We start from the raw sequence: 27,247 nt of genomic DNA, 5'->3' as shown, positions 1-27,247 counted from the left end.
AATTTGGAAAAGATACATTGATGATGTGTTCTGCATATGGAGGGGCCCGGAGAATTCACTAATCGCCCGGAATTACAATTCACCATCCATCACGACCTCACGAAAATTCAGTTCCTTGACACACTTGTCATTAAAAAAGAGGACGGCACCTTATGGTCTGATATATATACAAAACCCACAGACCGTAATAACTTACTTCACTTTTCCAGCTACCATCCTGAATCCACCAAACGTTCCCTACCTTTTTCCCAATACAACAGGGTTGAACGCATTGTCAGTAAACCTGAACTTGTCCGCACAACACTCTAGACCAGTACAAATCGAGACAGCCACGACAACAACGACACAAGCAACCACGCATTCCATTTGTACACTCATATCATCCGTTTGCCTACAGAATCCATCAATCCATTAGGAAACATTGGCCCATTTTACACAAAGGTCACCCATCTGTTACAGAATTCCAGCAACCATTCCTTCCTTGTTTTAAGACAAATTGAAAGACAAATTGGTTAAAGCCGACATAGGGACTACTTCCAAAATTTCCAGACAATCATTTCTGCGGACACCCAAAAGGGGTACATTCCCGTGCTTGCACTGTGCTCAATGCACTAACATTCAGAGAGGGGACTCATTCACACATCCACTGTCAGGTAAACGTTACTCCATCAAAGGCTACTACACGTGTGACACTGATTACTGTGTTTATCTCATTAAATGCCCATGTGGCATAGCGTACAAAGGGGAAACTACCCAGCGTATCCGTGATCAGATATGTAAGCACAAGTCCACCATTCGTCTCAACAACACATTACTCCCCATACCTGCCCATTTCCTAGAAGCCAGGCATTCCATAAATCAACTTAAATTCCAGATTATCGAACATGTTGAAATGCCAAGGAGAGGAGGGGATCGAGTTGGACTATTAAAGAAGCGTGAATCCTACTGGATACACACATTACAAACATTACAACCAGATGGACTCAATAGAGAATATATTATACAAAGCTTTTGCTAACCCTATTACATTCCCAGTGTCTAATTAATGTGTTTTTTACAGAGACGATAGAATTTCCTGATGCTGATTCGTTGACACCACTACTAAGGATGGGTAAAATAAGCCTGTTCTCTGTATGCTCTCCAACTGTTTTCCAAGTGTCCCCCACCCTAAATCTCTCAATTTTTTTCAATTTTTATCTTTTCTGGATTTTATTTTTTACAATTTTCCTTTTATCTACCTTATTTTTCTATTTTTTTCTTTCTTTTTTATTATCTCTTTCCCCTCCATGTTCAAAATTCATTCTATACCCATCGATGTCCAATATTCATCATTATTTTTTTTATTTTTTTTGTGACGACTTCCGGTCCCATACCGGAAGTTGCCGTCACGATACCGGAAGTACACTCCCAGAATGACGGCTTGGGCTTTAAATAGCCGCCGCCAGCAGGAGGAGACCAGCGCCACACTCCACTAAGCGGCACAGACCGCTATTCCTTCTGGGCAGCGCTACATTGTGTCTAATTAATGTGTTTTTTACAGAGACGATAGAATTTCCTGATGCTGATTCGTTGACACCACTACTAAGGATGGGTAAAATAAGCCTGTTCTCTGTATGCTCTCCAACTGTTTTCCAAGTGTCCCCCACCCTAAATTTTTTCCAATTTTTATCTTTTCTGGATTTTATTTTTTTACAATTTTCCTTTTATCTACCTTATTTTTCTATTTTTTCTTTCTTTTTTATTATCTCTTTCCCCTCCATGTTCAAAATTCATTCTATACCCATCGATGTCCAATATTCATCATTATTTTATTTTATTTTTTTTTGTGACGACTTCCGGTGCCATACCGGAAGTTGCCGCCACGATACCGGAAGTACACTCCCACAATGACGGCTTGGGCTTTAAATAGCCGCCGCCAGCAGGAGGAGACCAGCGCCACACTCCACTAAGCGGCACAGAACGCTATTCCTTCTGGGCAGCGCTACATTGCTACACGCATACCTCCCTTTACTGATTCCACTTTACAGACTGGTAAGCTGACCTTGCATTGTATTTCCCACAGGTATTTTCTCTGAGATTGGACCAGATATGCCTTTCATGAACCTATGAAGACCATTGTATCTGTAACCACCACTTGTCTTTAACATTTTTTGTGACTCCATGACAACTGCTATTGCTGTATTGTAATACCTATTTTGGAGTTTGCTCTTTATTTTGATGCACTCTTGATGTCAATATCGCAATATATTTGTGACTCATTTGTATATATGTAAATAGCTTTTTTGGTGTTTATATAACATTCCTCATGCACTTCTTTTTTGTACTATATTCCACAGAGTTTGATAAAGGTCTATTGTTGACCGAAACGTCACGTATAATAGTTTGTATCAATAAAAAATTCCCTGCAACCTATACAGTGTGACTGGAGTCCAAGATTTTCTTGGAGGAAAAACATGGCGGCGCCCGGCACGAAGTTAGTGAAGAAAGAAGACGGGCGCGGGAGCCAGAAGAGGACCCGCGCGGACATCGGGGGAGCAGCGCTGCAGGTCGGGGCCACCGGAGGGTGAGTATATAAGTTTATTATTTTTTAAAGATTTTTTATGAATGTATGACTCGTGTATAAGCCGAGGGGACGTTTTTCAGCACATTTTTTGTGCTGAAAAACTCAGCTTATACACGAGTATATACGGTAATCAAATTTAGTAAATATATTTTTTAGAATATATTTTGGACATTTATTTGGTCCACAAATTGGTGGTGTACTGTATGTAGTGAGAATGCATATACTGTATCTAGTGAACTTGAAAAGAATAAGGAAAACAATAAAAAATTCTCCAGTGATTTCTTAGTTTTTTATAGGCTATGTTAACTGTATTTACCATTCCAAAGGCAGACAATATAAAAGTTGCCAACTCAAATACACGTTTCTACTATGTGCTGTTATCTTATAAACTTATGTAATAGTAATCAATAACTAATATGTCATCAGTACAGCCTTACAGAGGATGCTGGTGCCTCCACTACCACCTCTAGCAACAGAGATTTTCCAGGTCATGCACCCACCGGTAGCTATCAATAAGAAATATAACAATAACTAATAATGGGCACCAACATGGAATAGAAGTAACATAAAAAATTATATATTCCTTTTTCCAACACACAATGTAGCTGGAATCAGCAGAGGGAACTGTCCCCAGAGTTTTTCGCTCTCCATTGGTTTGATAAAAGCTTCAAGTCCCAGCTGAGAAATGATCGTTATATGGCACCATCCTTGGCATCCAGAACAAACAGACATATTGTGATGCTGCTGCGACAAGGAATGTAATTAGTATCGGTATCAGCATTCGCTATGTCATAAAGGGAACCTGCTGTACTCTAAAATCCTCTGAAGCTGATGTGATGATTCTTTAATCTAAAAAGAAACTTAAATACCAATGATTCACCGGGGAGTAGGAGCCATTATTACCGCCGTATTCCCTGACATCTGCTCTGCACAGTTCAGTAGTTTAAAGATTATCAAGGTGGCCCTGATGCTATTAATGTTAATTAAACTTAATTTTCTCCTTTTGCATTAGTATATTTTGTTCAAAGCTTAATAATAACATATTACTACCAAAGATGTTAATAATAAAGATGTTAGTTTTAGTTTTGTTTTATCAAATTTCTCATCTAAAATTCTCCCCAAGAGTGTTTAGTGCAGGAATGATCACATAGAACCAGGGGCTCCAGACGGTAGCTCACAGCAAATATGTGCACAGTGGGCATAATAAAGCTCAGCAAATGGATACCGTTTTTATTTTTGGTCCTCTATGGTTTTTTGAAGTTTACATTATTTATAGCCATATACTGTAGATGCATCAGAGAAGCTACTGTGGTCGATATGTCAACAGGGTATGGTCACGCCTGGTTTGAACAATTTTGTTTTCCGGTGAATTTTATTTATTTTTTAAGTTACCCAAAGTGGTACATAACCAAGCATGATAAAAAAACTGTATTCAGTATAAAATTAAAATAAAGAACATAAGATGCAATGTGTGATCTGATTCTCAAAGAGTGACCCATGGCAACACCTACTTAATTTAACATAACAGAATAGTGACGTGTAGGGTGATTTGTGCTGTGATTAAAATGTGATTAAAATGTAACCTTTTATCAATAACAATAATAAAAAAAAGTTACAATACAAGTTGTAGTTCACAATTACATCCATCAGTGGTCACTAGTATATTAAGAAAAAGTCTAGTCTACCACTAGAGCAGTGATGGCGAACCTTTAAGAGACTGAGTGCCCAAACTGCAAACCAAAGCCGACGTTTCTAGTGCAAGGTGCCAACACAGCAATTTAGCCCGATAGTGCCACAATACATCTATACAAGAGACAAATAACACTTTGACTTGAAGACGCCACCATTAAAACCACATAATTCTGGTTATAAAGACTATAGAAAGGCCAACATTACCTATAATAACACTATACTAGAAGCTGATATAGTGATGAATACTGAATTACCATCATATACTGATTAACATTACCCACATACAGTGACAGTAGTCCTGAGTAGAGGAAGGGACTAGGGGACTATAAGTTAGCCTGCTTATGGACCAAATATTGCCATCTTAACCCCTTTTTTGTTTTTGTATTTTAATTTTTCACTCCCCACTATCTAACTTTATTTTTCCATGTAAATAGCTTTGTGAGGGTCTGTATTCTGCATAATGCAGTGAAATTGGTGAAAAAACACTTTTGTGCCATTTTCTTGTGGACTTGGATTTTACAGCTTTCACTGTGCACCACAAATGACGTGTTTCATATATTCTTTAGGTCAGTGCGATCACGGGGATACTAAACTTATATATGTTTTATAATATTTTCATACATTTACAAAAATGAAACCACCTGTACAAAAAAAAAAAAAATATTTTGCCATTTTTGGTGCTAACTTTTTCTCAGTGTACAGAGCTGTGTGTAGTGTAATTATTTCCGAGGTGACCTGATGTTTTTAATGCTACCATTTTGAGGACCGTACAGGCTTTTGATCACTTGTTGCAAAATGGCTAAAAAGTGGTATTTTGATCTTTTGGCGCTATTTTTAGTTATGGCGTTAAGGTTTAGGGAATCCAATTTGGCAGGGGATCTGTAGGGCAAAGTGGTGGTTATTGTGGGGTGGAAGGTGTGGGCACAGGTGGATTTGGGATCACACATATGACAGCTGTCTGTGGCCACATACATACTTGCCTCATCACATGCACCGTGCAGCCAGTGATACAGCCTGATGCAAGTGATGAGCGTTTCAGACACAGACCAGTATATAGGTGGCAACAGACATCTGTGATACAGGGTGATTTGGGACACTAAATCACACTAATCTTTAGTTGGTTTAGCGTCCCAAAGCTACCTGACAGAACCTCTGAAGGCATTTGCAGCTCTAACACTGAACTGCTGATAAGAAAATCACACACAGCAGCCCCAGCAGCTCCTGACCTCTTATCTCCTTCTGATGCTGCAGGCTTCCTTCTGTGGACTCTCACTCCTCGTTCTGCTGTACTTGTCTTCCGGGGCTGAAGAGGAGGAGGGGGGGCACTGATCGGCTGCTACTGTCTCACTAGGCATCACTAGTGAGAGCAGAGATGATTAGCATCAGGCTGCAATGGACAGAGGGGGCTCCGACTTTGATGAGACTGGGGAGATGGTACGCATGCATGCAGAGAGGGCTCTGCGTGGGCTCTCTGGCACGCGTGCCATAGGTTTACCACCACTGCACTAGAGGAAAGGAAGAGGTTCATAGAACTGCTCAACTTACTTTGATTAATTAATTGTTATACATATTCTCCATATCTGCATTTTGTTCACACATAGGTATTTACATGAAAGCCCTCATGTGTATTGCTGATGCTTTTATTTATTCACTGGCTAGATATTAAGGGGGTTACTGATCTTATCTCTCAGCTATGTTACAGGCCTGAAAAAATAAACTAAGATATCTCTGTGTCACGGGTGTTCCCGCGACCGATATCACGGGTCGCGGGCTTACCTGTGCCACTCACCTGTCCCCGAGTCCCGGCCTGCTCCGTACGCGCATGTCCCCATGTCCTAGGGCTTCAGGAAATTTATAGGGCCAGCGCACCATAAATTGGCACTAGCCATTTTCCCAGAAGGCTCTCCCATCACGCCCTATCTGTCTTTGTGCCTCACAGCCTTAGAAAAAGCTTCCCAGCGATATTCTCCTGCGTGCCTGAGTGTTCCCGTGTATCCTGCATTCCTGCTCCCGTGTGTTCCTGCTCCTGAGTTCCCGTGTTCCTGTTTCCATCTTCCTGGACCTCCTGTTGCTGACCCCAGATTGGACTTGACGTTGCATCTCTGCCGCATGCCCTGACCTTGTGTCTGGACCTGAGCCTGAGACTGTCTTTTGCTAAGGTACCTAGGCTCTCCCATCACGCCCTATCTGTATTTGTGCCTCACAGCCTTAGAAAAAGCTTCCCAGCGATATTCTCCTGCGTGCCTGAGTGTTCCCGTCTATCCTGCATTCCTGCTCCCGTGTGTTCCTGCTCCTGAGTTCCCGTGTTCCTGTTTCCATCTTCCTGGACCTCCTGTTGCTGACCCCAGATTGGACTTGACGTTGCATCTCTGCCGCATGCCCTGACCTTGTGTCTGGACCTGAGCCTGAGACTGTCTTTTGCTAAGGTACCTGGTTCCACAGGCAAGTCGCACCTGTGGAACGACCTGGTTGTACCCTGCCGCAGCAAGTCCATCCTGGTTTGCGGCGGGCTCTGGTGAAGACCAGGTGCCACTTAGACTCTGGTCCCAGGTGTCATGTTGTATCACCTCCCGCGTGGTGCAGTGGATCCACGAATCCCGAATCCTGACACTCTGATTCAAGTGCATATTGGATATTGTAGCTAGTCAACAATTCTAATCTCATTTCCTTCCTAACTAAAATACTGGCCCTGACACGTTTTACCGTACAATATCAGGGAGACAAACTGACAATATGACCATCAGCATTAAGTAATTAGCAATGGCCTTGGGTGCCGGTATCACAAATCTTATATGGGGCTTAGTACCACCCTCCTAAGCATATCAACCTTTCTGCTGGGCAAGTGGGATGACCAACAAAGATGTAATTAAATTGGAAAAACAAACCCTCATGCTTAGTGTATTAGTGTAAATATAATCATAAAAAGCAGATGAAGTTTAGGACTTCTTTCAGTCCAAATGGTGCTATTGATTTGAACCTGTGGATCCATCTCGCTTTAATCCCGGAGTAAGAGGTCCCAGTGATGAGTCAAGATTTCTCTAATTTGCGGATGGGCAATTAGACAATTTGTGTGTATCTGGTGTACCTGGGGTCAGGTTAAGTATTGCCCTTCTATCCTGTTTCATAGTCTCATTATATTATTTTTTAGGGTATCCACGTTCCCTAAATCTGTCACAAATTTTCGTACGTGGCGGTTTTAGGTGCTCTTTTTTTTGTGTGCTGTATTAAACTTTTTTCACCATTGTTTTCTGGACACATAGGGCCACATTTACTTACCCGGTCCATTCGCGTTCCAGCGGCGGCTTCTCGGACGAGCATTCGGGTCTTCCGGCAATTCATGAAGGTCCTGCGCCCGATGTCCACCAGGTGTCGAGTTGCGTCGGAGTTCACTCATCTCTTCCTGGTGCATGTGAGTATGGCCCGTGCGACAATTTTTTTTTTTAAATGCGGCGGTTTTTCCGAATCCGTCGGGTTTTCGTTTGGCCATGCCCCCCCGATTTCCGTCGCGTGCATGCCACAATCCAATCGCGTGCGCCAGAAACCCGGGACAATTCATGGAAAATCGGCACAAATCGGAAATATTCGGGTAGCACGTCGGGAAAATGCGAATCGGGCCCTTAGTAAATTACCCCCATAGAGCTAGTTTTATATGGGGAAATGCAAATGTAATTTTATGAATATTTTTGATGTGTGTGTTTTCTGGTGATGTTTATAAAAAAATATAATCTTTAAGCTCTTACTTTAGAATTTTATTCAGGTTTACGGCTGTTTTAGCATCTATCACTCAGTGATGGTCAGTGTAAGAGTGTGGGCGGGGACTCTCTTAGCAGACACATTGGGGCTCATTTACTAAGGGTCCACAGAGTGCATTTTCGTCGACGATTTCTGTTTTGCACCGCATAGTGCTGGGGATTGTGTCGCACGCAGTCAGATTTTGGCGCATCAGCTTCGGGTTGCGCGTGACAGAAATCAGGGGGCGGACCATTGGACAACCCGACGGATTCGGACAACGCGCAAGATTTAACATTTAGAATTGTGTTGCAAGACACACACTTACAAGCACCGGGAAGAAGGTGAACTCCGGCAGACCTCAGCGCGGAAGCGACAGATGCAGGAACTCGCGCGCACGATCTTCATGAATTGCGCCGGATTTCATCCTCATCGGACCGTCCAAATCGGGGATCGCGACTAGACCAGGTAAGTAAATTTGCCCCATTATGATCCCTGTAGTGCTGTGAGATACAGTGGGGCTCATTTACTAAAGGTCTGAACGCCGCACTTTCACCAGGTTTCCGATTTACACAGAATTGCCCCGGGATCGCATGCGATCGGATTGTGGCGCATCAGCGCCAGCTTTCACACGACAGAAATCGGTGGCGTGACCGTCAGACAACCCGACATAAGTGTTCCCCAGAAAAGGTCTCTTATATTTCTTCAAGTTTCTCTAAGAACCAGAACAAGTCATAATGTGAGGAGAGTAAAGAATGAAGGGTTGACACCTGTTGGGGCTCAAAGGGAGGGAGTCGGTCACCCATAGCATGATAACTAGAGTGCTTCTTGGACCTAGCTGGACCTAGAATGGTGGAAGTAGAGTTAGGCTTTTTGAGTAGTTTTAATATAAAGCTAAGTTTGGGAGGGATAGCAATAACTGGACCATCTGCTTATGGAAATACTTTGTATGTATTTGTTGGGACACAAACAGATAAGGAAGGACACATCTGTACAAGCCTTTTATTCATAGCAGCCCATGTTATACATCAGAAATAATGTGAACTGTGACTCGATACATACAATAGCAATACGACAGCTTGGCATGCATGAAACAACAATATTTTACCTTAAATTGTATTCCAGTCTTTTCTTTTTCACTCGTTCATTTTACAAATTGTTTTCACTTCTCTAGACAGACTTTTGTTGTTAAATGTGTTTTGGCAACATTATCCGAACATCCATCCACAGAATAATGATTCGCTATTGTAACAAAGAGCAATTAACACTGAACATTCCTTTTTCTGTTCCCTGTTAAATGGACCTGTCAGTTTGTGTTTTTGAAGAAAAGAGAAGAATGCCATTTTATAAGACGATTTCTCATTTATGCTGTTTGATAGGGTAAACATTGGCATTATAGTAGAGAAAAGTGTAGTAGTATCTGCCATGTGTCAAAAGCAAGACAGGCAAGTGACAGTCTCTTCTGTTCTCCTATGTGTATCCAAGATTACAATTCTATAAATAGGAAATAATATGACAAAATGTAGAGGCTTCTCCGTTATATTGATGATATTCTGATCATTTGGACTGCAGGTGAGGAGGCCCTAATTCAATTCCATGAGGGCTACAACAATTTTCACCCTACCATCAATCTGAAACTAAGCTATTCAGATAAGGAGATACACTTTCTGGATACCACCATACAGATTAAAGACAGCCACTTAACCACAACAATATTCCATAAACCAACAGACAGAACGGCCTAGCTGAGAAATAACAGCTTCCACCCCAAACATACCAGACAGTCTATCATATACAGCCAGGCCATATGCTACAACCGTATCTGTTCAGACAAGACCTGGAAAAACACCTCCTGGAGCTCAGGTCTGAATTTCTCCAATTGGGCTACAGACCAAAAGTGACTGATAACCAAATAGGTAAAGCAGCAGCCATCAACAGAGATGATTTACTCAAATATAAGGAGACCCAACAGGAGGCCAGAGTACCCCTAGTAGTCACTTATAGCCCACAACTGGAGATCCTCCGTCACATTGCCAAAGAACTCCAACCGATTCTGCATAAAGATACAAGACTAAAAGAAATATTTCCAGTCCCTCCTCTCCTGTCCTTCCGGCAACCACCAAACCTGAAACAACTGGTTGTCCGGAGTGCCCTGAGACCCCCATCAGAAAATGGTACCTCACTCTGCCTACAAAGCAGGTGTAAAACGTGCCAACACATTCGCACAGGTGACCAGGTACCTGCACCTCAATCACAGCAGGTACATCAGATCAAGGGAACCTTTTCCTGCAGGTCCTCTAATGTGGTCTACCTTATCATGTGTCAGCAGTGTCCAACCACAGGCCTTTATGTTGGGGAAACAGGTCAGAGACTCCATCAACGTATGAACTCACACAGAGATGATATTAAAAATGAAAGGAAAGATCTGCCAGTGGCTGTACATTTCTCCAGAGAGGACCACACTATGGAAGAATTGCAGATTACTATTTTAATGGGACATTTTAAGACACAGAGAGAAAGGAAAGAATGGGAGTATAAATTAATGAGGAGATTCAACACCTAGCAAAGTGGTCTTAACATTCATGCCAGCTTCATGATCTTCTACCTCTGACCTGGAGGCCACAAGCAGATAAGAGCCAGGGCTCATGTGTCTCGCCTCATAGGTTTTTAATGTTTTTATTGCTGTCCCGTCATAAATAAAATGTCCCTGTTTTTATCAATCTGTTGTTTTAGAGGGTTTTTTTTAATATCCTTTGATGATCACTGCTTAGTGTATATAAAATTGTAACGGGTCACACAGACAACGGAACTAAAAAGTTGTGCAGAAAACAGTCCAAGCCTGGGATGACAGCAGCAACACAGAGGAACACTGGTAACGCTGGCATGGACTGCAGACACAGCTGGACTGGAACCCTGGAAGGCGCAGCAGGAAGCGTATGGGAACGCTGGAGACTGGAAAAACGGAGGCGTCTGGAAACGCTGGAAGACAGGACACACCAGGAGCGTATGAGAACGCTGGAGACACACAGAAACACAGGAAAGCGTCTGGAAACGCTAATGGGCTTTCTCTTCCACAGGAACGGCTTAGGGAAGCCTGGCATGGAAACCATAGGAGATCCTAGGAGAAGATCTGGCAGGGAGTGAAGGGAGGTGCCGGATTATAAGGGCGAGCCGGATTAGCAGGAGCCAATCAGGAGGACGCTGGCCCTTTAAGGCTTGAGAAGTCAGCGCGCGCGCCCTCTAGTGGTGAGAGCGTGCGACTGCAGGCAAGGAGGCATGCGGCCTACACGCCGGGAGACGGAGCACAGACGGGAGCCAGGAGATGTAAGTGAGGACAGGGAGACGGGGACCGGCAGGCAGCGGAGCACGGGTGTACCCGCGATCCGCGACATGGATCGCGGGAGCACCCGTGACAGTACCCCCCCCCTTTAGGGCCCCTCTTCTCTTCTTCTTCAGCCTCTTTTTTCGCCTCCTCCAATTCATCTTGGTGACGGAACACCTAAGGAGAAAAGCAGAGACAGGACAAACTTGCATAGACTCCTCTGCAAGCAGTACAACCAGAGGCTGAAGTGGCTCTTGGGAGGCCGGAGCAGCACTGGGAAGCTGCGGAGGCAGGAGCGGCTCTTGGAAAGCTGGAACAGCTTTAGGAAGCTGCGGAGGCTGGAGCGGCTCTTGGAAGCCGGAGGCCGGAGTGGCTTCTAGGAAAGCCAGAGAATCTGGAGAGGTCACTGGGAAGACCGGTGGAGACACTGGAGAGACCTCTGGGAAGGCCGGTGGAGACACTGGAGCGACCTCTCGGAAGGCCGGTGGGGACACTGGAGCGACCTCTGGGAAGGCCGGTGGAGACACTGGAGCAACCTCTGGGAAGGCCGGTGGAGACACTGGAGCGACCTCTGGGAAGGCCGGTGGAGACACTGGAGCGACCTCTGGGAAGGCCGGTGGAGACACTGGAGCGACCTCTGGGAAGGCCGGTGGAGACACTGGAGCGACCTCTGGGAAGGCCGGTGAAGACACTGGAGCGACCTCTGGGAAGGCCGGTCGAGACACTGGAGCGACCTCTGGGAAGGCCGGTGGAGACACTGGAGCGACCTCTGGGAAGGCCGGAGGTTCTGTAGCGGCTTCTGGGAAAGCCGGAGGAGAACTTGGAAGCGGTGGAAGCATGGCGGCCGGCTGGAGTGGTCCTTGGAAAACCGGAATACAGCTTGGAAGCTGAGGAAGCACGGCGGCCAGCTTTTGGAACACCGGAGCCAAGCGAGGCCGACATGGAAGCCGGACTTGTGGTTGCTGGCAATCAAACAGCTGCAGAGGCATGGAGGCAGGCTGGAGTGGCACTTGGAAAGCCGGAGCAGCACTGGGAAGCTGCGGAAGTAGAGTCTGCGGTAGCCGGGAGTCTAGCAGCTGTCGGAGCAGGGTGGTAACCCCGCTCAGATCCTTTCTCCAAGAAAAAATCAGTTGAGACTGCTGGGTGAGGACCTCTGCCAGCAATTGGTCTGAGTCATTAGAACAGTCCATGTCCTTGACAGGATCCATGGCCTTGGCGGGGTCCATGGCCGGATCTTGCTATAACGGGTCACACAGACAACGGAACTAAAAAGTCTCTATGGGAAGAGTCCGGAGGGAGGAGTCTGTGGACCAGTGGACCCTCTGGACCACCGCAGGAGATGGTATGAGGCCTGCGGTAGCAGCCAAGGTACAGGGAAGTGCAGAAACAGTCCAAGCCTGGGATGACAGCAGCAACACAGAGGAACACTGGTAACGCCATACCTCCCAACTTTTGGGCAAGGGAAAGAGGGACACAAAGCTCCTCCTCCTTTTTCTAAACCACGCCCATTGTCCCACCCACAGGCATAATATAATATCAAACTTGATGGTCCCCACATGGTACAACGCCCCTTAATTTGTCCCCCCCTTCCCGTGAACCAATATAATAACCCCTTATGCAACTCTGCAACATGTGAAAAATATAAAATCCCTCTTTAATTTTATTCTCCCTTTACATTTGGTTTTCAGCTTTTATTTTTCTCCCCAAACTTAAACATAATGCTATCTGTACTCAAACCCCCACCCCTCCTCACATGGTGTGGTCAGGAGCGCACCTACCATGAGGCGAGTTGAGATTCTCACCTCAGGCGGCACAACTCCTGCTAGACTAGGGGGCGGCGTCAGGCTCCCGCCCGCTGGCAAGTGTTCCAGCCGGCACATCTTACCGCCCCCCGCCCAACAATACCGCCGCCCATCACATTTACCCGCCGGCGGCCGGCACCTGTACCAGCGCGCAGGCCGACACTTCCCCCAGCGGCCCGCTTATAAAATCCAAACACCCGGCACAGGTACCAACGCGCGGGCCGATACTTCCCCCAGCGGCCCGCCCATGCATTCAACAAGCGCGCGGCCGGCACATGTACCTGCGCCCCGGCCGACACTTCCCCCCCTGAGGCCCGCCTATCACATCTGACCACCCGGCACAGGTACCAGTCCCTGCCCCAGCCCAATGTCCGCGCTGGTCGTCGCCTCCCCTGCCGCTCCGTTTTCGCACCCCCCCCCCCCGACTCTGGTCCCCCCCGGCTCCGACATCCCCGTTCCCCCCTCCCCCGGCTGCGATTCTCACCTCCCCGGCATCCCCCCACACCGGAGGACAAGGCCGACGAGAAAAGAAAAAAAGAGTGAAGGTAACTTCTATGTATGTATGTATATGTGTGTGTGTGTGTGTATGAATTTATGCATAGATGTGTCTGTGTGTGTTTGTATGTGTGTAATATATATATATATATATATATATTCTGTATATGTATGTCTGTATATTTGCTGTATATACTGTTTATATATGTGTATGTATGTGTGTACATTCAGTGTGCCACCATGTAAAATATACTATATGGCGGCACGCTGTATGTATTATATGGTATATGGCGGCACACTGTATGTATTACATGGTATATGGCGGCACGCTGTATGTATTATATGGTATATGGTGGCACGCTGTATGTATTATACGGTGTATGGCAGCACGCTGTATGTATTATATGGTATATGGCGGCACGCTGTATGTATTATACGGTGTATGGCAGCACGCTGTATGTATTATATGGTATATGGGGGCACGCTGTATGTATTATATGGTATATGGCGGCACGCTGTATGTATTATACGGTGTATGGCAGCACACTGTATGTATTATATGGTATATGGGGGCACGCTGTATGTATTATATGGCGGCACGCTGTATGTATTACATGGTATATGGGGGCATGCTATATGTATTATATGGTATGTGGTGGCACGCTGTATTGATTTTATATTATATGGCGGATTGTTGTATGTATATGTCCTTGGTAGTAGCTCGCTGTGTTTATTCTATAATACACGGTGGGATGCTCTATGTATTTTGCATTGCTTTTCACATTAAACCAATATGATTGGGTCTGGTCCTGACACTCCTTGATATATTACATATCTGGAGTCGGGGGGGGGGGGGGGGGCGTCTTTTTATAGCTCGCCTCAGGCAGCAGAAAGGCTAGGTGCACCCCTGGGTGTGGTCCCTGTTCTCTATCCTCCTCATTATGTGACCTCCTGTACTCCAGCCTCCTCCTGTGACCTCCTGTCCTCCAGCCTCCTCCAGTAGCCTCCTGTCCTCCAGCCTCCTCCTGTAGCCTCCTGTCCTCCAGCCTCCTCCTGTCCTCCAGCCTCCTGTCCTCCAGCCTCATCCTGTGACCTCCTGTACTCCAGCCTCCTCCTGTCCTCCAGCCTCCTCCTGTAGCCTCCTGTCCTCCAGCCTCCTCCTGTCCTCCAGCCTCCTCCTGTAGCCTCCTGTCCTCCAGCCTCCTCCTGTCCTCCAGCCTCCTGTCCCCCAGCCTCCTCCTGTGACCTCCTGTCCTCCAGCCTCCTCCTGTCCTCCAGCCTCCTCCTGTAGCCTCCTGTCCTCCAGCCTCCTCCTGTCCTCCAGCCTCCTCCTGTAGCCTCCTGTCCTCCATCCTCCTCCTGTGACCTCCTGTCCTCCAGCCTCCTCCTGTAGCCTCCTGTCCTCCAGCCTCTTCCTGTCCTCCAGCCTCCTCCTGTAGCCTCCTGTCCTCCATCCTCCGGTCCTGCAGCTTCATTCTGGGTCCTCCAGCCTCATTCTTTGGGTGAAGACACACATGGCGTTTTTAGGCCGTTTTTGGGCCATTTTTTAGTTAGTGCGTTTTCACATCGTTAAAAACGCATGTGTTTATGACCAGTTTGAATTAAGATAATTGCTGAAACCTGTCAAAAACGCATGCGTTTTCAAAAAACACAAAAAAAACTAAAAACGGCCCAAAAACGGCCTAAAAACGCCATGTGTGTCTTCACCCTTTGGCCTCCTGTCCTCCAGCTTCCTCATGTGGCCTCCTGTCCCCCAGCCTCCTCATGTGGCCTCCTGTCCCCCAGCCTCCTCATGTGGCCTCCTGTCCCCCAGCCTCCTCCTGTATCTCCTGTCCTCCAGCCTCCTCATGTGGCCTCCTGTCCCCCAGCCTCCTCATGTGGCCTCCTGTCCTCCAGCCTCCTCATGTGGCCTCCTGTCCCCCAGCCTCCTCATGTGGCCTCCTGTCCTCCAGCCTCCTCATGTGGCCTCCTGTCCCCCAGCCTCCTCATGTGGCCTCCTGTCCTCCAGCCTCCTCATGTGGCCTCCTGTCCCCCAGCCTCCTCCTGTATCTCCTGTCCTCCAGCCTCCTCATGTGGCCTCCTGTCCCCCAGCCTCCTCCTGTATCTCCTGTCCTCCAGCCTCCTCATGTGGCCTCCTGTCCCCCAGCCTCCTCATGTGGCCTCCTGTCCCCCAGCCTCCTCCAGTCTCCTCCTCCTGTCCCCAAGGATACAAAAATTATAGGTTTTGTAATGTTTTTATACTTTTATACAAAAATTAAAACCTTCTCTTTATTTTGCCATCTTCTGATGCTAATAATTTTTTCATACTTCAGTGTACGGAGCTGTGTTTGGTGTCATTTTTTGCGAGATCAGATAAGCATTTTCAATGTTACCATTTTTAGGACAGTACAGCCTTTTAAACTATTTTTTTACAGGTTTTATATTTAGCAAAATGGCAAAAAAGTGTCATTTTTCATTGTGCCGCTATTTTCTGTTATTTTTTGGGTTTAAACTCTGGGAATAACTGTTATTATATTTTGATAGAATATTTAGATTTTATAATTTTTTTTTAACTTCAGGCACCAATCAAGGGGTTAACTTCTGTGATTGGTGCATGCAACAATCACAGCTGTTAGTGATGGGTGATTGCTGCAATATGCAGCAAACCCCATGTGTGTATGAAGAGGGCTCACCCCGTGAGCCCTATTCATACACCCTCAGCCGCAGAAGCCACTTTTCATCTTCCTCATGCGGTCATTTTTTCTGATCTGCCACGTGTCACTATAAGTGGTTATAACTTTGGAGCTTCAACATGTGGGGGTTTTGTGTATTTTATTCAATTTTACTGAATAAAAACTAATTTGGAGAAAATCTTGTACATTTTAGCATTACCATATTTTCATATGCATAACTTTTTTATTTTTCAGATGACAAATCTGGTTAAGGGCTTATTTTTTGGGAGAAGAGTTGTTCTTTTTAGTGTCTTATTTTAGAGTGCGTAACTTTCCTTTATCACTCTTTAGGGCATTTTTTTAAAGGTATTAATTAAAAATTATCTTTTTTCGGAAAGTTTTTTGCGGTTTTTTTCCCTGGCGTTTAGCGTGCAGGTCCAGTAATGATTCTGTTTTATTATACAGATTGTTACGGATGCGGCAATAGCAAATAAGTGGCTTTTTTGTGTGTTTTATACTTTATTAAGTGTTTTTATGGGAAAGTGACATTTTAGGGGCTTATATTTTTATGTTTTTAATTTTTATTTATTCTAATGTGTAGTGTTTAGTGTTTTTACATGTTTTTTACTTTTCCATACTTGAACTAGTGATGCTCTGATCACTGGTTTAAGTTCAATACACTGCTCTACAATACTTCTTCATTGTAGAGCAGTGTAAACTGTCTGAGCATGCAGGTGCATGCGCAGACAGTTTACAGTCAGACCCGGAAGGGGTCTGACTGCTGAGGACATCGGGCAGCCCCGAAGCACATGGCAGTCCTCGAAGCTGCCCAGAAGTGGATCGGATCCCCCGGTAAGCGCACGGGGAATCCGATCCATAGCGGAAATGCCCTTACACGCCGCGGTCATGCTTGACCGCAACATGTAAGGGGTTAAAACCCACGATCGGAGTCGGCTCCGATCGTGGGTGTTAGAGCGCGGAGATATTGCAATTATTTCAGGGCTTGTACGTCACAAAGCTGACATATAAGTCCTGATAGATGTCTCCTGTCACACAGCACACACAGCCACAGGTCAGTGTGAGGGTCAGGCTGTGTCCTACCTCATCCCTGCTGTAGAGATGCTCCCAATACACGTCTGCAGCTGCTGGAGGGGGGAGCACATCATACAAGGTGCTGCTATTTCTCCTCTGTGCTGCCCCCTGCACCTCCACAGCTTCAGGAGAAGGAGCAGAGGGTCTGCGTTGCCCCTGTGTCTCTGCAGTCAGTGTGTCCTGGGACCAGGAGATGGGACTCAGTCTCTTGGTCCGGGACAAAGCATAGCAAAGCGTGACCCAAGGAGGCGGAACACAGCTAAAAAAACGTGACAGTCCCGCCGAAAGTGGTGTAAGTGTTGTATAGGTGCATTAAAAGAAATAAATAAAACACTGGGTCACATTTACTAAGGGCTTTGCGCCAGTTCTCTGTCGAAGTTTGAGCTTTCTTTTAGGTCTTTCACAGGATTTAAGAAGTATCTGCGCCACATTTCTGTTGCACACAACTCTTTTGTGTCGCGGCTGCACTATTTTTCACTCGAAAAACACTTCGTCATTGAAAGGGACGTTCCAGTGATCATTCGGACCGTCACATTTATCATGCAAAGTCAGACAGAATTGTCACACGCCCCATGTTAAAGGTGCACCAAAAAAAGTGATGCCCTCTGTCAGAGCAGTGCAAGGAGCGCCAGATTCATGAAGAACGTGCACCAGAAATCCTGCACTGTAGACAGGTAACTGCACATAGTACACCCTGCACTGTTCTAAGTAAATGTGCCGCAGTGTCAATATAAACTTCTACACTATGGGACATAAATTATTGACCGTTTATGTTCTTTTTATTTTTCTTATATATACGGAGGAGCAGTGGTGTTTCTTTGAGCCAGAGATGCCGATATTCAGGGTTATAGTTATGGTTGGCATTGATATCTTCATATGTAGCTCTCATTAACAACTGTCACTTAAACAGTTAAAAATTTTGCTTCTATAGCACACGTCTCCATAACCTTTTCATGGGCTCATACACAGCTATGGTTTTCATAGGCAGATTATGAGCAGACTGCCCGGGCCGTCTATTGTATTGTCATCTGCACTCATCACTTTTATGTGCCCCAAGTCCTGCACACGTTCATGTGAAGGTCGCCGAAAGGTGTAAAAGGATGATCTTTGCCTTATTTTATCACATATTCACACCTGCCATCCAGAACTTGTCCAAACAGTTGCAAAGAACATGTAACATTCACATTAATGAGTAATTTCTTTTATTTTACATTGTCCTTCCCCTATTTCTACCTATGTTATGGTGTTCTAACTCAAGTTCCTATGAACTATAGGAGGTTCAGTAATCATACTGCTAATATAAAGCACACATATTACACCCATCTAAACGTTACATAAGGGGGGGGGGCGGCATTATAATTTTCACCTGAGACACCATAAATGCTAGAATGGGCCCTGTATACACTACTTATTAAAATTGTGTTTATGTGAAAGATAATGTTAACCCCTCAGCGGTGTATGGAGCCATTGTTATGGTCTTGGCCTATGACATTGTATAGAGCTTTTGTTATGGTCTCGGCCTATGGCGGTGTATGGAGTCATTGTTATGGTCTTGGCCTATGACATTGTATAGAGCTTTTGTTATGGTCTCAGACTTTGACGGTTTATGGAGCTATTGTTATGGTCTATGATGCCATTGTTATGGTCTATGAAGCTATTGTTATGGTCCTGGCCTATGACGGTGTATGGAGTCATGTGTCTATTACACTTAGATATCTAGCTGATACATCAGGGCATAGGAGGCGACAAAATGTCACTTGTCACGGATGGATTTTCCTCCTGGAAAATGGGTTTGGTCAGGAATTTTTATTGATGGCCTATTTTCAGTAGTTGATTGTTGGAGCAATAACACACAACACCCATATGATCAACTGTTTGATGCCCCATATACATAAAGTCTAGGAGCTGGAAGCAGCTGGCTCCTTGCCCCTGTAGTGTTCAGAAATCTCTACTGGAGACGTGGCTCTTAATGAAAATGTATGCTAGCCGTGGCTGAAGCTACATGGGCAAGGAGTCAACTGCTTCTAGCTCTATGTCCTTGTGGTTGTCCAGATGACCATAGTCTTCAACTATTGATGGTCGATCCTTGGGATCTCTTTGTAAAAGACTGAAGGCACAGTAAATGGTAGTGTCACGTTGTGGATGTATTCTTACATTTCCAGGAGGAATCACGTGGACAGAGTTCTAGGAAAAATTATTTTATGGCGTTATAATGACACACATCACACAACCTAATATACATAACTTTCTATATTCACCTCTATATGATAGAGCTACACATGTGTGTTAGAGCTCATACATGGTGGTTATGACCCAAGCATGGAAAGGGTTGTGGGACCTCAGTTCTGGCGATGAGTCTTCCTAATACATCGGGACACAACACAATATGATATTTAAGGTATGATCATGTTTATGATAAAAAAATATCTTTTTTTCTTTAGGGAAACGTTTAAGGGGTTTTCCCATCTGGGCACTTACATTTATTTTAATTCATTTTCAATATGTAAACATTTCTTCTGATTGGATGTTATTAAAAAAATGTTCCTGTGTGAAGATAATTTCTCATAAATGTTGCCATGTTGTCCCTTAGAAACGAGATAGCTTCCTTGGATACGACCACCTCACATTTTGGCAGCGGTGGCCAGACATGGGCTACTGAGCCCTGACCTCCTGGATTCAGCGATCATTACCACAGGATAGCTGAAGGATATGCAGTAACTCCCGGACATTTCATATACGAAAACTTTTTGTTACTTTGTGAAATCACTCCAGCAGAGGTGGCCGTATCCAAGGACACAGACTTGTTTCTAAGGGACCATATGGCAACATTTATGAGAGATTATCTTCACACAGTTTTTTTTAATAAGATCTAATTGAAGAAATGTATATATATGGCAGATTAATAAAATTGAATGTAAATGCCAAGACGAGAATACCCCTTTAAGTTTGTGGCAGATCTGTCCGGGAGCTGACATCATGGATCTATATTTGGAGACTTCAGAGATGTAGGTTGGCCCTTCCATGGCAATATCTATAGATGGACCTTTAGCTTCCCTGCCAATGACTCCTTGTCTAATGATGATGTTAAGTAGAATCTACAGCTTGATCCATGTAAGGCTACATACATGTAATAGGCTGCACACAAGGGGATGTTTTGGGTTTGTTGGAGAGGGGAGGGGCGAGTCCTCCATAGAGAGGAGGCTACCCAGCTCAGTCACAGTGCCGTGAGAGATGATATACTCAACACACCGTGACCTGGAGTAATAGACCTCAATGGTGGGCGATATCTGGCCCCAAACTGGGCATCCAGATCATGACCACTGCACGTGTGCACTAGGCCTAATAGGACCTATGGGACCCTCTAAGAGCAATACGGGGGTAGCTTTAATAATTCTTGAATAAAATATTAGCCCAAAAATTGCTGCTCTGCTGATCGCCTGATTGGATATGGCAGATCACTGGAGGTTTATATGTATGTGTATAGGAATGATGACGTCTCCTCTTCTCCCCCCTCCCTCTCATTACGGTATTATATCTATTACAGATCTGACGGATATTTTGGCCATTAGTCACAGAGATGTCAGGACGTCACAGGTGTGAGGAGGACATGACAGGTCTGTATGGGAAATCCTACAACCATAATCCAGTGACCGTCGCCTGGTGATAATATGGATCTTACACATGATGTAATATAGATGGAGGTTTCACAATCTTTTGTTCAACCAAGAAAGATTCTCTATTAGTCATTTAGATGCCGACATTTAGGATCACTATAAGGATTACATCTGAGCTTGTGACTTCTCCTATAGTGGAAAACCTAAATACCATAGGTGACCGCAGAGAAGGAACTTAAAGCTGCCAGGTCCCAGTAAGAAATCTATAATGTACAGGTCTTCATAAGGGAAAGAAACTGTATATAAACCCCCTAAGGCTCATTGGCCATGGGTGACCTTAAAGGAAATCTACCATCGCAATCAAGCATGAAACCAGGGACACTTACTCATAGATCCCGGCACTGTGACTGTGGTAATCTTCTTATATTTTTTATCTATGGCCTCCTTCCTTCTAAATTCAACTTTTACAATTATGCTAATGAGCCTATAGGACTCCTGGGGTTGTTACCAGAGACTCTCTGTGCTGCAGCCTCACAGACTACTACACTGCCTTCCCCACCTCCTTCTCCCCCAGCACTTCCCGCCTGGGGAGGACACTGGGTAATGGTCTGTGAAGTTACAGCACAGAGGGACACTGGTAATACCCCCCCTGATCGCTTCTGGCTCATTAGCAGAAATATAAAGGTTGATTTTAGAAGGAAGGAGGCCATGTATAACACATATGTGTATGAGTAATTGATCCTGGTTTATCAGGATGGAATTTGATGGCAGATTTAATATTAGGATCTCACTAATTAATTCAGTTTTTCTATGAATTGAACCAAAAAGTCCTAAAATCTCTTGTGTCACAAATTAGCATCAAAAACTGCAACTCCTTTCGTCACATGTCACATCTGAACAGCAACTACACAAGTGGACAGGGTCTTAAAAAAAAAAAAAAGATCAGAAAAATTTATTTTATAGTAAAATGGCGCCAATTTTTTTGTAACAAATCAACAATTCAGTTATCAAAATTTAGCACATTTTTATTTCATTTTTTCCCATGTTCATCGCTGTCTCTCCTTGTCAGAGCTGGTGAATGTGAAGCTGAGATCTTACCCAACATATACCCACATCTTACCCTATCTATATAGCCATGCAATATGTATGTAGCAGCCAATCACAGCTCAGCTTAGATTCATACAGAGCAGCTAATAAAATGAAAGCAGCGCTGTGATCGGTTAATATGGGTAACACTACTTTACTACAATCAGCTCATGTATAACTCCCTTATGTATAACAATGGGACATAGTTTTGGCATATGTTGGGCTAATTTGGACCTATGGATGTATATGGCAGGTATGAGGTCACCACCTGGACACTATTATACAAATGTCTTTACTATAGGCCGAAATATTTTTGGCTGTTCTATCAGAAGTTGATATACTGATATATGAGTAACTCCCGGAATAGAAGAGAGTCAAAAGGGTTAAATTTGCCATATTTAATATACATTTATCATGTCTCCATCATTTATTATACAAGATGGCCACTCCCTGTACTGGGTTCCCATGGAATCAGAATCCTCCCCATTCAACTGAGTTCTAAACATGATGTCATACCCGCTGTGATGTCATCACTGCTATATAACTCCCGCTCTGTACCCATAATTCTCTGAGGGTTGTATAGTTGAGGAGTGGAGAGTGAAGAGGAGATTTTTTGCTGTTTTACTGACGAATGATGGAAAGATTTTTTGTAAGTAGACTTTATTTACTGACGGATATCAGGATTATTGTTAGTGGTGAAATTTAGACATCAGGAAATAGACGGTCCAATTGTAATGTAGATAAGGGGATTCCTGGGCGGTGTCATACTGGGGCTACTTAGGTCCACCAGATAACATTTTTCTGGAGGACCCTCTTCACATTCAACTAAATAAAAGACCCTTCCAGCTTCCAAATTTAGTTATCTTCTGCTGTATCTTTGTAATCCAGTATAAGGTTGGAGCCTGGGCCCACCGGAGGATCCTCCGATCCTCTGGTGGGACAGTCCGACACGGATCCTGGGGAATATCTGCTCTCATGTTTTGGTTTCTGTTCTACATTTGGGGCATTATTGATAGCGCTGTGTGTCCAGAGGAGCAGGAAGAAGATTTACCCCCCTGACCCCTGTCCTTAAAGGACATATTATAAAACATGGTGACATCATATCCAGGTCCTGATGTCCCCTCCACCCATTCCTGGTTATACTGAGGTCCTAAATCTGTCATTAGGGTGACATTGAGGTGTCTGGGAGGGTGAGGGGAAGATCTAAACCCTGTATCTACTGTGCACTAGTTATAATATGTCACCCCCAGACTCATTCTTACACTCCTCTTGCTGATAACAGTTTAAAATTATAAACTTTATGTGAAGAAATTGCAAAAATGGTATAATTTACTCTAAAAGAAAGATGGTGTACTGGTTACCATAGCAATAGAATCTTTCTCCATTTACTTTCTCTATCACTGCTGTATACAGCATGGTATTACCCATAATGCTCTGAGAGATAGACTATTTGATATGGAAGATGTTCTAGAGCCGCCTACTACATCTTTACTCATTTCTGGTTATATCAATGTCTCTTTCCACCAATGTCCTCCTATACTCCACTAGTGGTCTCCACCATCTCCGCTCCTGAAGGTCTATGGTTACTTTGCATGATTCCTTCTGGAGACGTCTCCATCATGTGGAGCCACAAATAATTTCACTGATCCAAAATTCTGTTCTTCTCTCTCCCCTATAGGATAAACTTACTGGGCGCACCCGTGTACAAGTCCTGTCCCGCAGGGCACTGGAGCCGGAGGCTAAGCGCACTTGGATTAAATCATACAACGACGGGGTGAATAATTCTAGAGACGTCATCAGCCATCACCACATTATACATAACATGTGATATGTTATTGATCTGAAAGTAATGTTTCTATTTTTATGTCCCACAGCTAGGTCCTTCTCCTGCCTTCTATAATTTGGCTGCTGCTGCACAGGATGGACCAGGAGAGCTGATGCCGGAGTCACCTGAGCCCTGCTGGATTGTTAGATCGGTAAGGAGGCCATTACTATATAGTCATGGACTCACCATGTCCCATAACTGCTGCTGATGCTATTAATGATGATGTTGGAGGTCATGATGAATTGAGGGAAAATGATTCGAATTTGACAATTAATATGTATTGACAGGAGAATTTCCTACCACTGGATTCGCCTCCTGAGTGTAGTACAGGAAAAACGCCGCTGGACTTGGACTGCATCATCACGGTAATGTCTCTTCTCCTCTATTATCCACACACGACTTATAGACAATGGGGCAGATTTACTAATATTCTCTAAGAGACGCAAGATAAACTAGAGCGTGTTATCAAGTACATGATTTACAAATTTAGATGTAATAGTTACATCTGGTGTCCACTGTACGTTTCTTAGATCCAGGCACCATGACTGTAGTAATCTTCTTATATTTGTTATCTATGGCCTCCTTCCTTCTAAATTCAACTTTTAAAATTATGCCAATGAGCCTATAGAACTCTTGGGGTTGTTACCAGAGACTCTCTGTGCTGCACCTTCACAGACTATTACACTGTCTTCCCCACCTCCTTCTCCCCTAGCACTTCCCTCCAGGGCTGGAGACTGGGTAACGGTCTGTGGAGTTACAGCACAGAGGGATACTGGTAATACCCCCCCAGATTGCTTCTGGCTCATCAGCAGAATTATAAAGGTTGATTTTAGAAGGAAGGAGTCTATGGATAACACATATGTTTATGAGTAATTGATCCTGGTTTATTGGTTTCCACCAATGTCCTCCTATACTCCACTAGTGGTCTCCACCATCTCCGCTCCTGAAGGTCTATGGTTACTTTGCATGATTCCTTCTGGAGACGTCTCCATCATGTGGAGCCACAAATAATTTCACTGATCCAAAATTCTGTTCTTCTCTCTCCCCTATAGGATAATCTTACTGGGCGCACCCATGTCCAAGTTCTGACCCGCAGGGCACTGGAGCCGGAGGCGGAACACACTTGGATTAATTCATACGAGGACGGGGTAAATAATTCTAGAGACACCATCAGCCATCACCACATTATACATAACATGTGATATTGGGGTTATCTGGGGTTCACCTCCTCCATGACATCTTATTAATAAGATATCATTGATCTGAAAGTAATGTTTCTATTTTTATGTCCCACAGCCAGGTCCTTCTCCTGCCTTCTATAATTTTGCTGCTGCTACTGATGATGAATCAGGAGACCTGATGCCGGAGTCACCTGAGCCCTGCTGGATTAGATCGGTAAGGAGGCCATTGCTATATAGTCATTTAGTGTGTGGTGTCCGCTGTGTGTACAATTTTTGGTGCTTTTCCATAGTAAGTCTGGACCCATGTTTATAGTTGAATGGAGGATTCATTTGCTTTCTATCACTCTAAATTTCTGTGTATCCAAATTCTCAACAGGATGAACCAGAAACCTCTGGGGAGAAGAAAAGATCATCTGGATCAAGATGGAGACAAAGACTGAGGAGCCTTTTCTGCATGGTGAGGAGATCTCAGTCTAGGACATGTATCTCAGCCTGGTGATTCATGTCGTGTATCTCAGGATCTCATTCACAAGTGACTGGACTCGTGATACACACATCATCATCAGCTTTCTCTTATGTTTCCTCTGTAGTGCCGGGAATCAGTAAAGGTGACTCCTTTCACGCCAGCTCTCAGCAGACCGGACACAAAAAACTTTGGGTGCCAAGTCACAGAGGAAGAGCTCAGCCCTGGGCCAAAAGTCACCATGATCCATGTGAAACCCATGAAACATTCCTATATGGTTGACGCTTCAACCCAGGTCAATGAGGATGAGTTCTGAGGTAGGTGGAACGCACATCAGTACATTGTGACAAGGACAACATCAAGGAGATCTGAGATTCTGCAGATCGGAGTCTTCAGAACTTGTCCAGTGACTTTGCAAATTATTTAATTTACTTCTCTTCCCGATATCACACACTATTTTACTATTACATGTTTACAGCTAAGTTGATGTTACTGCTCTTAGTTTGGAAAAGTGCATTATGGGAGCTCAAAAAATATTTTTACAACATACACTGACTGATTTTTGGCTTTTGCGTTGGATTATATGACCTAATGTGAGACTTTCCACATCATCTAGAATTTTTTTTTTTTTTTTTGCAGCTTTCATTCATGAACTTCCTGACTACTCTGCACTTCATCCCCAAGGATAAGAAGTTCTTCTAGACGACCTGTAACCTACCGAACCTGTAAGTCCTGATAGTCTATACTCTGCCACATAGATGAAAACCTATCACTTCTCTACTAGTGAGCAATGTCCATAAGATATTCCCATCTAGGCCGATGTCCATGTGGTATCATCACTGCTACGGACACTTAGATATGGATCATTCCAGGATGGCTCCAGTCTTGTAGACATGTAGCAGCCACTTGATGAGGAATGTATGTAGTGATATATCTTTGTTCTTTCATTAGGCCAATAGACGCGTCCTCCCGCCCCTGGTGTCAGAGCTGGACGTCTATGACAATGAAAATCTGAACATCTACACAAACCTTTCTACTGAGGTTTTTGACTTTTGACCATTAAACGAATTATGTCAGTGTCAGGAGACTATGGTCTGCTGTACTGGATCCATGATAGGCTCCACTAACACTCACTTTCTGGTCTCTCCTTGTCCGCCTTTTCTATACATACACAGTACAGGGGGGTCTCCCGAGTGTTATACACAGCACAGGGGGATCTCCCGACTATTACACACAGTACAGGGGGATCTCCCGAGTGTTATACACAGTAGAGGGGGATCTCCAAAGTGTTATACACAGTACAGGGGTCTCCCGAGTGTTATACACAGTACAGGGGGGTCTCCATAGTGTTATACACAGTACAGGGGGATCTCCCGAGTGTTATACATAGTACAGGGGTCTCCCGAGTGTTATACACAGTACAGGGGGGTCTCCCGAGTGTTATACACAGTACAGGGGCATCTCCCGAGTGTTATACACAGTACAGGGGTCTCCCGAGTGTTATGCACAGTACAGGGGTCTACCGAGTGTTATACACAGTACAGGGGGGTCTCCCGAGTGTTATACACAGTAGAGGGGTCTCCCGAGTGTTATACACAGTACAGGGGTCTCCCGAGTGTTATACACAGTACAGGGGGGGGTCTCCCGAGTGTTACACACAGTACAGGGGGATCTCCCAAGTCTTATAAACAGTACAGGGGGATCTCCCAAGTCTTATACACAGTACAGGGGG

The 27,247-nt window shown here is 44.6% G+C and overlaps 1 protein-coding gene and 1 long non-coding RNA gene across 2 annotated transcripts in view; one reads left to right on the top strand and one right to left on the bottom strand.

Annotated features, from left to right (window-relative positions):
• LOC140133450 (uncharacterized) overlaps positions 1–5,601 on the bottom strand; it is a 125,836-nt gene extending 120,235 nt beyond the window's left edge. Inside the window, exon 1 of the long non-coding RNA XR_011855896.1 lies at positions 5,482–5,601. This is a non-coding gene — a long non-coding RNA (uncharacterized lncRNA). The remainder of the gene's footprint in view (positions 1–5,481) is intronic.
• Positions 5,602–22,535: 16,934 nt separating this feature from the next.
• LOC140134223 (uncharacterized) lies at positions 22,536–26,639 on the top strand. Its single transcript, XM_072154821.1, has 10 exons — positions 22,536–22,695; positions 23,725–23,820; positions 23,921–24,022; positions 24,159–24,236; positions 24,924–25,019; positions 25,168–25,266; positions 25,429–25,509; positions 25,643–25,832; positions 26,155–26,240; positions 26,467–26,639. Exons 1-8 carry the CDS (start codon positions 22,678–22,680, stop codon positions 25,829–25,831), a joined length of 759 nt encoding a protein of 252 aa, XP_072010922.1. The 5' UTR covers positions 22,536–22,677; the 3' UTR covers position 25,832; positions 26,155–26,240; positions 26,467–26,639.
• Positions 26,640–27,247: the final 608 nt, after the last annotated feature.

This window comes from Engystomops pustulosus, chromosome 5, assembly GCF_040894005.1.
Source record: "Engystomops pustulosus chromosome 5, aEngPut4.maternal, whole genome shotgun sequence".
NCBI classification, from domain to species: domain Eukaryota; kingdom Metazoa; phylum Chordata; class Amphibia; order Anura; family Leptodactylidae; genus Engystomops; species Engystomops pustulosus.
This window is presented reverse-complemented; position numbering and strand designations above follow the sequence as displayed.

Coding starts and splice junctions, on each gene's coding strand:
- LOC140134223 (XM_072154821.1), top strand. Junction 23,821..23,920: donor TTAAATCATACAACGACGGG/GTGAATAATTCT, acceptor TATGTCCCACAG/CTAGGTCCTTCTCCTGCCTT. Junction 25,020..25,167: donor TTAATTCATACGAGGACGGG/GTAAATAATTCT, acceptor TATGTCCCACAG/CCAGGTCCTTCTCCTGCCTT.